This window comes from Stylophora pistillata, chromosome 2 (assembly GCF_964205215.1).
Source record: "Stylophora pistillata chromosome 2, jaStyPist1.2, whole genome shotgun sequence".
Lineage (NCBI taxonomy): Eukaryota > Metazoa > Cnidaria > Anthozoa > Scleractinia > Pocilloporidae > Stylophora > Stylophora pistillata.
The window spans coordinates 32,362,905-32,376,814 of NC_142520.1; the positions used below are offsets into that span (position 1 = coordinate 32,362,905).

The following is a 13,910-nucleotide window of genomic DNA, read 5'->3' on the forward strand; positions in this document are numbered from 1 at the left end:
GATGATTTATGCAAAAAGAGAAATCGATCGAGAAAGGTTAATGAACACTGAAAAATTAACCGAAAAAGTGAAAGATTAAGGATTGCATGACTGAATATGGGAGAGCAAATATGGACACCGTAGGAAGTTTCACAACCGTTGGGGCCAAATGATTTTCTCGCCTTTCCTCACAAAGTCTTCGCGAGTTGACAAATTTTTGCAGTAGTGAAATTCACTGATACTTTCTCTAGCAAATAACGTCTAGCAAGTACAGTTTAGAAAGAGAAAGCTGAGAGGTTTCAAGGGACATAGAGTTAAAAAACAAACTTACGGAATAGATTGAATATGATTAAAATGAAAAAGATAAAAAGCGTCATGCATGGTACACCTGGTAAAGGCCCTTTATTGACGTATTTTCTAAAAAATAACGCCTGGCAAGTACAATTTATAATAAACTCTCTTTGCAAATTTTTTCGATGTACAAGTTATCCCTTATGTCAACATTTGTATGAATAAATCTCCTTTGAATCAGAATTTTTACTGATAGAAAACTTTCAGCAGCCTGGAAGAAACTCTTAAAGAAAGAAAGTTGCTTATGAAAATTTTAACTTTGACCAAGAGGTGAAAATTCCGCCTACTCTATCAGGAAAGTAAACAAGAAGCGTCTTCCACGTTAACATTTCCCAAACTAAACCTCTGGGAATAACTACAAAAAGCGAATTTTTAAAAGGAAATGAAGTAATGCATAGCACGTAAAATTCGGATAAAATGGGGAAAAAATCCAGCAAGTGATTCTTTAGTTAGTTAAAGACTTAATTTGCTCTGATTTCAATTAAAACACTTGTGTTTCATGTTGAAATTTTGTTCCAACTACGGCCTTAACTCAATACATCACGCACTGCCAAAGCTCACCTTCCTCAATCATAGTCTAACAGTTTTGACAAAACACCCTAAAATAAAATCACAGGGAACCTTGAATGCTTTTCATCAGCCAATTTAAAATCTCCACAGGTTCTTGGTTTGACACTAAGAAACCGTCGTCCGTTTTTAAGAATTTGAGCGAATTCTGACCTATTACGAGAACCACAGAGAAAGAGCTTCGATGAATAGGATAAACGAACAACGGGGGAACAAAAACTCTGGTGTTCTTGCATGGTGAATTTCCGTGATGTTTTTTAACTGTTGTTATTTCTAGGCTTCCCAAAAAACTGAGACCGCTTGAAGTCTATTGTGTTCAATTTATCCAACCCTAAACGTGTTCGCGGCGGCCTAGAAAGAGAATCAGTTTGTTTTCAAAATTGTAAAGCGCCATAGAGCTTTTAGGATATGGCGCTCTAAAAATCTATATTATTATTATTATTATTATTATTTTAAAACCCGCACACCTGCATCTTTAACAAAACACGTGTTTCCTTCGATTATCCATTATTTTTCTCGAGATTGTATTTTACTTTTCTTTCAGCGAGCTGAGACTGCTTGGATGAATTAAAACAGACTGATTCAAGCAGTCATTTCATCGAAATACTTCACGTAAGAGATCTTTATTTAAATCGAAGTCTACAACCGAACCGTGAACCAAATGTAAGCGGAATGTAACTAGTTCAGAAACATGTTTCACGTGTGCGGAATAAAGCTAATTAATTCAAAATTAGGTCTACTGAATTAAAACACAAAAATAAAACATTGGATTGTGAAGCACGTGGCTACAGGAACTAAGGTTGAGCGTTACATATACGAAACAGGAGCAAACAATTATCTAACTCCAATCATGATTCAATGTATCATAATTTAATGTTTCAAGGTACCTGGATGGGTGAAGCCTATTTTAAGACAAAAAAGAGCGAAAGATCTACAAAGGGCATAGCTCATCGTGCATCATTGCAGATACGCAACGGAGATGAGTGTAGTGTTTGAATATTTGTTTACTTAAAAGAAGTTTTATAAGGGTCAAACCTGGAAAACCACGACTTTCGCTGAAATGTTTGTACTAGCCAACGTTCAACAGCTTTATGTCTCTACTGTTTCTTCCCCAGAGGCTACTGTGCCTTGTTAAGTTACTCGTGCCGGTAGTAAGACTACGACCCAGGTAGCACACGTTCACATCATTCACACTCATCTTTTCCCGGCAGTGGTCCAAAAAAAACTCACGCCTGGAAATGAAACCATTTCTACGTATCTCAGAACTCAAGAATCGCTTCGAGTAATCATTGTACCAGCTGATACAGCAGACTCGAGTGCGAGTCGGTATACCTACATCAGTCAAATACGGTACTTGCATTTTGGAAACAGTGGCTTTGAAAAATTAACTCAACTAGTGAGTTATTTAGTATTCTTTCCCAAGAATGTAGCCAAGTAAGCAGTGATCTATCCCCCTCAAATATGGTCGGGTCCAAAGCCATCAATGCATTATATGGCGAAATATCATAGAGCGTAGCTGATGCGCAATGACAAATTTAACATAAGCCTGTTGTCTGGTCAGACTAGAATGTTCACGCCCAATGGGAAAAGACTGAAATCTAGATTTAACAAGAAAAAAGAAAGTAAACAAACCCATGTTATGCCTATCTCCCTAATATTTCCTTCCAAGATGATAAATTTAAGAAGTGAATGACTACTTCTTATCGAAGTCCAAAGCCAATCAATGCTTTATATGGCGATATATTATTGAGCATGGTTTGATATATCAAAACGTACTCGGCGCCTCGAACTTAGAGCCTATCGTCAACCCCAAACCAAGCTTTGCACTAGGCGAGGGACAAATTGTCATGGTATGTATGTTAACAGGAGGAGAGAATACGGTTGCTTGGCTAAGAATTAGGTCAACTTCGTCTTTTGGCCGGCCCGGAAAACCAAGACAAGTGGAATGGTTCTCAATCCACCTTAAACAAGCAAGAAGAGGTATAATTACTGTTTCCCGTTTTCTGGATCGTTTGTCGAAGTCACAGTGCACTGTTACTGTAGTTTTGAACGAGCAGCAGATATCCTTATGAGAAGAACGACACGCACCGCTTTTGCAGAGTTCACATCTTTTCTCTGCATGCAATTCGTTTTATGCCAGTTTCAAGGTAATTTCTGTAATTAATCAAACAATCTATAGCGATTAAAATAGTAAGGAAGAGAAAACAAATACGATTCAATCTTTCAGCGTCTTAAAAAATACTTATAAATCATTTAAAATCCTGACTTCCTTTCAAGGCAATTGTCACCTCGACCGGTTCCTTTCCACACAAAGCCCCAAGTGTTTATAGATCATCAGTGTGGTATCAGCGATTAACGATAAAAATACGCCTCTGAATTTCATGAAATAGGTTTGACTATAACTCATTTTGAAAACAACATACGGTCAACCGAAGAAAATTAAGTAAGAGTGCAGGGAAGTTGAAATCTTATCAACAGTAAAATACAATAATGTTGCAGCAGGCAGTGGTTTTAATCACCGAACTAGGTTTACCTTTCGTTCTTTTTGTCCTAAAATGAGCTTTATCAAACGAAACAATAATTCACTAAATAAAAATTTAACTCAATAAAGATCGGAGTTAAATAATTGTTTGCTCCTGTTTCTTACATGTAACACTTGGCCATAGTTCCTTTAGCCACGTGCTTCGCAGTCCAAAGTTGTATTTTTGCGGAGTTGTCGATCTCGGTAGACTCATTGTGAATTAATTAGCGTTATTCCGCACACGTGTAACATGTTTCTGAACAAGCAACATTAATTCAGCGAACGTTTGGTTCGCGGTTTGGTTGAAGACTATATTTAAACAAGGATCTCTTAGGTGAGGTAATTACAGCCTCCTTTTGAACGAAATGGAAATGGAGAAACCCAGTGAAACGCTTTGTAAACAATCATTATCAAGAGGTGCTGACTATCCTGCCAAGTTATATCGCCATTGTGGGAGCGATGCAACAATTTCAAGACTGCAATCACCTTTAGTGATACAGCAATATGAACGGTAAGATGATATTATGTTAAATAAGCTGTAGACCGGATGTAAAATGCGAAACAATTGAGTTTGCTTGTGAATGTGTACATTTTCGAATAACTAACGGCACCGTCAAATCAGCTCATTTTGTCCAACTTTAAAATTTGATTAAATCGCAATGAATTATTACCCCAAAAAATCCGTTGGAGATCGAAAAGAACCACACTTCGCCTTCCAAAAGCCAGATTTTCAGTGGATTATTTTATTTACCACATCGTTAAATAACGGGTTACTTTTGACCCATTTTTAATCTTGTTAGAAGCGGGTCGGACAAATTCAATTAGATTGTGTAAGTAAATGATCAAAAATTGCTCAAATTGCATTCAACACATGTATTGATGTTGTTTTTAAAGACTTAGTACTTTTTATCGGTCCAAGTGTTTTCAATTCGTGGCGCGACGCTCCGAGATTCGTCTGTAATTTTGAGCTTCAGAAGCGACATTTTGGCGAAATTCAGTTGTTATCGATTTCTCCAAAATAAATCGATATTCAGCCAAACGAAGTATGTAGTGCTTTGTTTCACCATAAGGCCGACCTAACTTGACAATATGAGCTGAATCGATTTTTTGGCTGTTGCCACCATATTTTGAAAATGTTCGATTTTTGGCCACATTTGCTCTTAAACTTTACACTTTCTGAAGAAAACAATCTTGCTGTTCTACTATTCACTTAAGTTTTAGAATATTCTGGCTTAGAACATAGCTAGCACAGCCGCGCAATCCAATTCATTATACGTAAGCGTGCTCAAAATCCTGATAGTGCACGCTCATAGCGTGAGCAAATCGCTTCGCCAGAAAATTTTTTTTACGCGCGAGCGGCCATTGTTTGCGCGGGGAAAAATAATATACCTTGCGACAATAATGTATACAAACTGAGACTCGTCCCACCAGTCCCAAAATGAAGACAATTTTCCGACCTTTTCCCTTGGGTTAGAGTTCTTAAATGTGGCAGAAAAAAAGAAAAACAACGGGAAAGGAGACTCGGCATCAGCGCCGTCACGATTCGCTTCACTGTCCGAGGGTGAAGTGCAACAAATTTTGACAGAAAGACACTCTGGTAAAACCAAACAAATGACAAATTGGTCTGTTTCAACCTTCAAAGGTAAGCTTAAATTTTTCCGTTTTAAAATTGTTAAATATATATTTACAGTTGTTCTCGGGAATAATAAAACTCAAGGAAAAATTGTTTGCAAAAGGATTAACACATTTAATTACATCAAATTACAGACGTAGCAATAACAGTCTTTCTGTCTGGTTTTCCTTCACGAAAATAAGTTTTAAATGGTTTCTTTTTAAACTCAAAGAAAACTTGTTTTTATTTTAGCTTGGTGTAACGAGAAACAAATACAAACTTCAATGGAAAACATGACGGTAGGACAACTGGACACAAACCTGCGCAGGTTCTATGCCGAAGAGAGGAACAAGTCCGGGGAATCCCACAGCAAAACCTCTCACCTTGGTTTCATGCACTCTTTTGAGAGATACCTGAATGCACCAACCCTAAGCAGAGGGCTCAAACTGAGTTCAGATCCTCGATTTAAACGATCAAATGAAATGTTAAACGCTCAGATAGTCCGTTTGAAGCTCCAGGGCAAGGAAAATGTCACCCACAAGCCAGCCATAGAGAGCGAAGACTTGATTAAGTTGAAAGCCTCGCCTGCCATTGCACTGAATAATCCACTCGCCCTCCTCCGCAATGTATGGTTTCACGTTATTTTATTCTTTTGTCGGAGAGGAAGAGAAGGTCAGAGGCAGCTGAAGAAAACGAGCTTCAAGTTTGAAGTTGATGCGTTGGGAAGAAGATTTGTCACAATGGCGCATGATGAAGCGACAAAAAACCATCCCGGAAGAGTGACTGATGTATCCAGCAACGAGAAATTGGCAAGAATGTATGAAACACCTGAAGAGAACGACGGATACAAAGCTTTGAAGTTTTACATGGCCAAACTCAATCCTCGGTGCGATGCTTTCTTTCAGTATCCGAAAAAGAATTCTAAGGAGAAATATGACGATAAAGTTTGGTTCGACGCCCGACCAATTGGTGGCAACAAACTCGACGGAATGATGAAAAGCATCAGTGAGGAAGCAAAACTCTCCAAAATGTACACCAACCACAGCATCAGAGCCACCGAAATCACCTTATGGTCCAATGCTGGTGTAGAGAACCATCACATAATGGCAATCTCTGGTCACCGTGGCGAACAGAGTCTTTTACATTACAACACGCAGCCCTCGAGATCTCAGCCTCGCACCTGCAGCGAAGTCCTTTCGAAAAGCTTGACCTCTGACAGATCCGAATCTCTTGCCACTGTCACTGCCATAAACATAAAGAAAGAAGTGTGGGAAAACGGCCTCGTTGTGTCCACTGCAAGTGACAAAACCACAAGCGGCTTCGGATCTTTCTTTAACAACAAAATGTCCACATCACTCTTAGATCAAATTTTAGCCACACTTGTTGACGTTTACTGTTATACTCTTCTCAGTGTTTACTCAGACCGTTTTGCGATGGTCTATTTCCGGTAATCGATATACTTTTTGAAGTATTTTGACTTATACGTATGATGCACGATCCTCGCAGTAGATAGCGCTATTTAAGCAATAGCGAAAATCAGACCTGAAAAAAATCAGGCCTGTACGGGACTCGAACCACTGACTTCTGCGATACTAGTGCAGCGCTCTACCAATTGAGCCAACAAGCCAACTGGGAGCAGGCCGTTAAGTTGATTCGTAATAAACCCGTGAAAGTGATAAATCAGATACAATGAAATATATGAAGTTCATATATTTTGATTCATTGTATTCATTGTATTCATTGTATCTGATTTTGACTTATGTTAACTCTTCTCTTGCGCGAAGTGTTCGTTTTCTCAGAGAAACAGAAAATGTGGCGTGTTGTAAATTAACCAATTAAACCGCAGAGTTTCTTCTCTGTCGTTAGGAGAATTTTATATTTAATCAGGAAATAACTGTTAATTAAAAGATCTATTCTTGAGCTTGATTTCTTTTTTAAAAATAAAGAATTAAGTATTTAAACTGCAATAAAATAAAGCTCGAGCCTTAAACAGAAAACTTGAAATAAAAACTATTTCCTATTTTGCTTAAACACGAAGGCGCGCTATAAAAGTGGTCTTAGGTCCCACTGGACTATTTGTCAATCAACTGTCGTGTGATGTAGAACTCTAAGAGTCAATTCAGCTTGAGCTACAGCTACTCCAAAGCAGTGAACAGCAGGCGCATCCCTCAAAATTGTTTTATGTCTTCATCGCAATACAAGAATTTTTGAGATTTGTCAAGTTCCTTTCTCCTGAGGAAACTGTTTTTATTTGTGGCGGTAAATTTGAGATCGAAGTAGGTGGTTTGCACGTTACCTCATGCCACCATGCTGGTGGAAGTAAAGAATAGATATCTCATTAGCTCCTTTTGTTCGTCTACCAGCATTTAAATTTGACCCGCACACGTCAACGGTGAGTGACAAATGAGCCTAGGTCTTCCCAGGGAAGACTTCCTTATATAGCGCGCTTTTGTGTTTAATATTTCGCTTACCGCGAACAATCAATTCTGATATTGTTGTCCGTTCTTCGTGTCAGATTTGATGCAAAATTCCACCGGCTATGTTCTAAAACAATTCTTTCATGCTTCTAGCTGTACGCTATCGAGTTATGGAGCACTTAGGAAGTTCGGAGAGCACTCAAGAAGCTAGAGTTGCCCTCGGCTATCGCCTCGGGCAACTCTTACGCCTCTTTCGTGCTCTCCAAACTTTCCGCGTGCTCCATAACTCGATATAGCACGCTAAAGCATGAACCAATTGTTAATTCGAGTTCATTTATTGTTACTTCTGTTGTTATCATTGCTGCGAGTACCAGGTACTGCCCGCAACTGTGCTCCATCAGCTAATCAGTGGTGCAATATCGCAGATTGCAAACTGGTACCGGGGAAAGATTATAAACAAAATAAGAGCCACAGTTCCTCACTTCCATATTGATGCTCCGGTGACAACAATTTAAATTCCAATAAAAGCAGACCTCTCTTGTAACTTTTCCGTCCGCTGTAGTAGGATGGACTCCGTTTAGCCAACAAGTTGAGTGGGTACAACACCTGTAAGTAGGTGGGCAGGCGGTAGGCATGCGCGCACCAGCAGCATCCTTGAAACGATACCAACCAGAGAGGAAGTTATCACACGAGAAACATTTCTTAGTGTTATTGGTCCGTCTGTCACTTGTGCTCACTACTTGGTAATCTTCACATTCTTAAAAAGATATTTTGAAGGGTTATCATTCGTATATCTAATTATTTAGGGCGATTTTATTAAAATAATAGATGCGATTAAAACGATACATTCACCGTGTCCGCCGGTCTGATGCTTATTTTACTTTTTTTGCTCGTATCTAAGTAAAACGACACGAGGTATTTCGGCACTATAGCGATCAGAAACAGGGAACCAGCTATGTTTCCACTTAAACACTATGAGTCATTTCAATTTCTTAAACAAAGATACCAAAAGAGGTTGTTTATGATGACTGATGGTTCACGAGAAATCCCATATATACACGTAATGAGTATGATAAGAACGAAAAATGGTCAGTATTGGGGAGAAGTGGTCGATTTTTTGAGAGGCGGTAGCAGACTCAAAGATAACTCTTAAAGGGTCTTTTCGAAGTCCTCTTCTAATCTAGAACTCAAAATCCGTCGCTTAAGATCACTTCCTTAGTCTTTCATCCTGAGCTTTTCCGACTATCAAACGGATCTGTTGGAATGACTTCCGCTAAAGGTACAACCCTGGAGGTCTCTCTGATCCTCTACCAGGAAAATGTTAAATTATGTCATCGATAAATTCGGCAAACACCTTTGAAGAATAAAGCTTTAGTGAAAACTCAGATTAGCAAAGAATGCACTGCACTTTATTTACACTGTACCTTTCGGTTGCTGGCAGCTTATTTTCCCATCTCCTATGTATCCAACATTACAATTACAGCTGTATGACCCTTCTGTGTTGATACAATACGCAAGGTCAGGAAGACAGTCATGGGATCCTTGAGTGCATTCGTCAATATCTGATAATGAGAGAATATACTTTATTAAAAGAATAGACACCGTCGTTATGTGCCCTGGACTTCGCTTAAAATCAGGGCAAATAAATGGCATCAATTAAGTAAAATCAAGAGCTTCACATTGGCTGGAAGTGGACTTTGTACGCTTAAATATGATCCTCTGGATAAAGAAAAAGGAATCTGACCATACAAGAGAAATCAAACTAGCAAGATGTAAGAAGTAGGAATAAAAACTCTAATTAGACAACCATCTAAAGAAAGATCGAGTAAATGACGAAATAAAAAGAAATTAGAGGAGCATAATGTATCAAAAAATATATCTATATTCGCTTTAAAAGTTTACGGTTTTCGTTTTACCGTTTTCATTGTACCGTTTTACCATTTTTCCTTGTAAATCCCGACTGGCATGTTGAGTTGTTCTTGCATGGAGCTTGAACGCAAAACTTCATTAAAAAAACCAGTTGCGTGAAAGACTAACTCACTTTGCTTGCAGAGCTAAATTTGGAACAGGGCGTTTGTAGATAGGCTATCAAAGAGTAAAGTATCTTTCCCAAGAATAGTACAAATTGACCTTAGTCAGCGCTCAATGAATCCCTTACGCTTTGAGAGGGATCTAATTGAATCAGCTCTCCAACCTAGTATATCAAAGTTTAAGCATAAGTAAAGTGGGTAATTCTATAACACGTTTTAAACGGTTAGATTAAAACTATTTTACACAAAAATGCTCTAAGACGACTATCTCATACATTTTGACCCCAGCAAAAATAGTATTGGTATTTATGCTTTCTTAATTAGGAGAAAAACAGCGATCAGTTTTAATCAAGCTGAACAACGACCGAGACAAATTTTTTGCCTTTATTAATGGCGTTGGGGCCATAGTGAATGATGTATATATTTTTTTTCAAATATGGATAAAAAGAATATCCACCCCCCACCCCCCCCCCCCCCATTTTCATCAATCGCCCGAAAAAGCGAGGACAGAGGGATTGATATATGGCATCTCGTACCTTCGTTCCATGGTATACAGAATTCATTGTTAACACCAGATCATTGTCGTATTCTTTACCCGTTGAGTTATTGGGTTCACAGTTGTGTGCTCTTGCTTCAGTTTGTCCAAAATAAAAGTTGATGGTAACACAGTATTGGTTGAGGCAACAACGATATTCACACGTGTCCTTCTCAATCACACTGATGTTTGCTATGGTGTGATTAACAAGACGTTCTCCCACAAAGAACAGAGTGGATGGAAATGCTAAGATACGGCATTGAACTAAAGAGTCGAATAATTAAAAGTGAAGATATAAAATACTCGTCTATAATAATCTAGGGACTTACATGTTATGAAGTGTCTGTAACGAAAACACGTCTCGAAAACAAAGTTCTTGATCTGCTTGACAGTTGTCTTGGTAAATGTTTAAACCTATTTACAATGAGAAACATTAAGAGATACGAGTAGTCACTCCTTTTTGGCGCGGTCCTTTGTAATAGTAAAAAAAAACGGTAAAAAAAATTGGAAATTAGCACGTCAGGGAAGCTCTTGGGGTGAAATCTATGCAAGGCGGGAGCTCCTTCACTGCCGGAGGCACTCGAAGAGTGGGGACAACGGACTAAGCCGACGAGTTTGACCTTGCACGGCTGAGCGGTTTCCAGGCGTCAAATTTTAATCTCAATTAGGCGTAACCGATGAGAGTCCCTATCTTAATTACCAGTGAATCTTCATGTCATCGCAACACACGGGTGATCTCAGAAAACTAAATCATTTCAAATTTCGAGACGCATAATAAACGGTTAATCTGTAAAATGTTTCCAAAGAAAAGCCAACCATCTGGGCAGGATAAAACTTGCTCAAGAGGGAACACCAAAGCGACAAAAAACAAGTGGCGTCAAACTGTTATGTCCTCAAAAACGAAATAAAACGAAAACTTTCTTGATGTTAGAGAGCTTTTAGGCAATCGCAGAACTTGACGGCAGTTCTCGAACTTTGATTGTAATAGGCGTCCAATTTTTAGGTTATTCTTTGTAGTAACATTTTAGCCAATCATATTTAGATGTTTTAAGGATATTCTACCGTCCGTCACAAGGACGCTGTTTGACTAGTTGATGTGTACAGAAATAGTTAATTATGTTTTCTGTTTTTCGTTTTTCTCCACGGGCACATATAACCTCCTTTCACCCGCACGCTTTCGAAACATTTCATTTATCCTTTTCCGAAATAATCTTGTGCATAACAAGGAGCTCTAACGTTTAATTTATTTTAAAGATTAAAAGTAACCAACCCTTGAAATTGATAAGATATTTGAACGCATTTATTCGAAAACATTATTTAAAAATACAATTTTGAACCAAGAGTTTTAGATCAAATAGCTTCTTCTTTAATGTGGCAGTGCCTTGTTCTTACAACCTACTACCTCCATTTACTGCTCTAACTTCAACAAATATTTCCCTTTACTATTACAAAAAAGTAAGCGCTAATACTCTCATTTGGTTGTGGTTTCTTAACCCCGGGAGTTCACATCCCATCTGTGCTCTAAAGGGAGAATACACCTAACCGTGAAATAAACAGTTTGAAGTATCAACAGCTAATTTAAAAATTCCAAAAGCTTCATGCAAATAAAGCGCTTAAATCTTGAAATCACAGAAACATCGAATTCTGCAATGTATCAATAATACTTGATCAGCAGGGATTTGCTAAAGCAAAGGCATAGAAAAAACCAGGAAAGATTTATTACTCGACGTTTCGGGGTCATCATGACTCCATTATCAAGAGACTAGTTTAAAAACATGCAAATAAGGAAAGGTACAAGAATAGCATAAATTAGACTGAACGGCTTAAACAAACACCTTGGCGCGGATGGAATCCGTTTGCACGTTCAGTGTTGGCTTACGCATGCGAATATACAACATTTCATTAACAAGGCAATCAAACGTCATCACGTCAACGTCATCACGAAATGTAACGGCAAATTTGATTGCCTTGTTAATGAAATGTTGTATATTCGCATGCGTAAGCCAACACTGAACGTGCAAACGGATTCCATCCGCGCCAAGGTGTTTGTTTAAGCCGTTCAGTCTAATTTATGCTATTCTTGTACCTTTCCTTATTTGCATGTTTTTAAACTAGTCTCTTGATAATGGAGTCATGATGACCCCGAAACGTCGAGTAATAAATCTTTCCTGGTTTTTTCTATGTATCAATAATAAACCCTAAAATATCTCAGTTTAAACTATTAAACATTAGCTTCATTGTGCCAAAGTGACAGGCACACTATGTAACCCTGAACGGGTTTAGCCTCGACGAAAAAGGACGTAAAAAGATAAACCACACCACTGCATTATCTATTTTTATTTTATCCACAAGTTTAATGAGTAACTCCTTGTGTGTGAGCCCCATCCACTATTTCCAAAATCGTATTCCGGTCGTCCATCCTCTTTTTTAAATGAAGCTTTCTTTGCTGTTGTAACTCCTATCCCGTGGTCAGTTCTGCCACAAGCACCTCTGGCCCCTCCGATCATGATCACGGCGCCACTCCAACCCCACTCACACCAAAAGCCGACCTCGTCAGCAGCTTGCATTTCGCCGCTGCATGTAGCCTTCCCAAAGCCCTCAGTCATTTGGTACTGTCCACCATATTGCACTTTGCACTTTCCCAAGCACTTGCCCTCGGGCCAAACTTTACCATTTCTGAAGTCACCGTAGTTTGTGACTTTCGAACGGAGTGTCTGACTTCCTAGACAGTTATCAATCGTCTGTAATAGTGGAGCATGCATAGAGTCGTCGCTGCGGGTGATCTTGAAGTCACTTCCGTTTAGCAACCAAAACAATGGTGATATCATGTCAGTGTTGTCAGACGGATCAGTGGTTTTTCCGAAAGCTTCATTTTTATCAAACCACCACTGACCAGACTCATTCATCCAATGCTTGGTATCACTGTTTGAGAACCGAGCAACAAAGCTCCACCCATGCCTGCCACCTGTAAAATCACAATAGACCTGACAAAATGATTAAAATAAAGATAATGACAATGATATATATAAAAATTTAACAAACCTGGAAGAAAACTCAAACCTTAAAGCCAACAGTGGCAGAGAGCTGGCCGCATTTATAGCTGTCCAAAAGTACTCTATTGTAAATTGAAGCAGTGCGGATTATGAAGGCGAAATTAATATTGCCACTATTCGTTATTACTGAGCTTTAAACTGAAGCAATGAGACTATTTCAGGCTCGACTCCTACCTTTTCATCTCTGTCAATTTAACACAGACTACAGACATGACTCAAAATCGCTAATGGCTTAGTCATGAAGTCATTTCAATGTGTATATACAACACGGGAATTTTTTTGCGCTGTAAAGCGGGTAAGAACTGTAACCACGACTTATAAAATTAGCATGAAGAATTGGCCTACATTTTAGAATGAAGGCAATATTTTGTTTCCACAGTGGGCTTACCTTTGTAGATACACATTGCGACGTACTCATTCAAGCGAACGCGTACTGACAAACGCACGAACACACGAACGGAAGGATGGGGATTTGTCGGGAGTTATGATACTGCTTTTTTATAAGTAAGATGTATAACGCCTAAATAGGAAACTGCAGTATCAACAGCAGCTTGATCATTTGACTTCAGGTTCGCGTCAAAAGACAAATACCGTAAAATTAATACTTGATCAATGCGACATCACACTAGCAAAAGTGAGCAATTACCTGTGCTATTCCCAGTTCTCTGACATTGAGCCAGTACATACCGCTAACAGCTTTTTCTTCACTGAAGATGATTTCCATGCAGGACTCGGCTGACAATTCGGGAATAGTGCCCAGAGGGACTGTGAAATGATAGCAAAATGGAAACCATCGCATAGATTCCATTATTAATTAATTATCTTAATAGCGTCTTTGAATCACT

At 38.7% G+C, this 13,910-nt stretch overlaps 2 protein-coding genes and 1 pseudogene across 2 annotated transcripts in view; 1 reads left to right on the plus strand and 2 right to left on the minus strand.

Moving 5' to 3' along the window:
• LOC148738376 (uncharacterized) overlaps positions 1-13,910 on the minus strand; it is a 40,943-nt pseudogene that overhangs the window by 19,367 nt on the left and 7,666 nt on the right.
• LOC148738377 (uncharacterized) lies at positions 5,201-7,050 on the plus strand. The gene has a single exon (XM_088750855.1). The coding sequence runs from the start codon at positions 5,315-5,317 to the stop codon at positions 6,479-6,481; it is 1,167 nt and encodes a 388-aa protein (XP_088606981.1). The 5' UTR covers positions 5,201-5,314; the 3' UTR covers positions 6,482-7,050.
• LOC111341119 (uncharacterized) overlaps positions 11,950-13,910 on the minus strand; it is a 7,078-nt gene continuing 5,117 nt past the window's right edge. The window contains exons 3-4 of the mRNA XM_088750860.1: positions 13,712-13,830; positions 11,950-12,996 (exon numbers count right to left, since the gene is read on the minus strand). Coding sequence (XP_088606986.1) covers positions 12,349-12,996; positions 13,712-13,830 — 767 coding nt within the window. The 3' untranslated portion in view covers positions 11,950-12,348. The remainder of the gene's footprint in view (positions 12,997-13,711; positions 13,831-13,910) is intronic.

Excerpts from the sequence above, each read along its gene's own strand:
- LOC148738377 (XM_088750855.1), top strand. The coding sequence starts at position 5,315 with ATGGAAAACATGACGGTAGGACAACTGGACACAAACCTGCGCAGGTTC.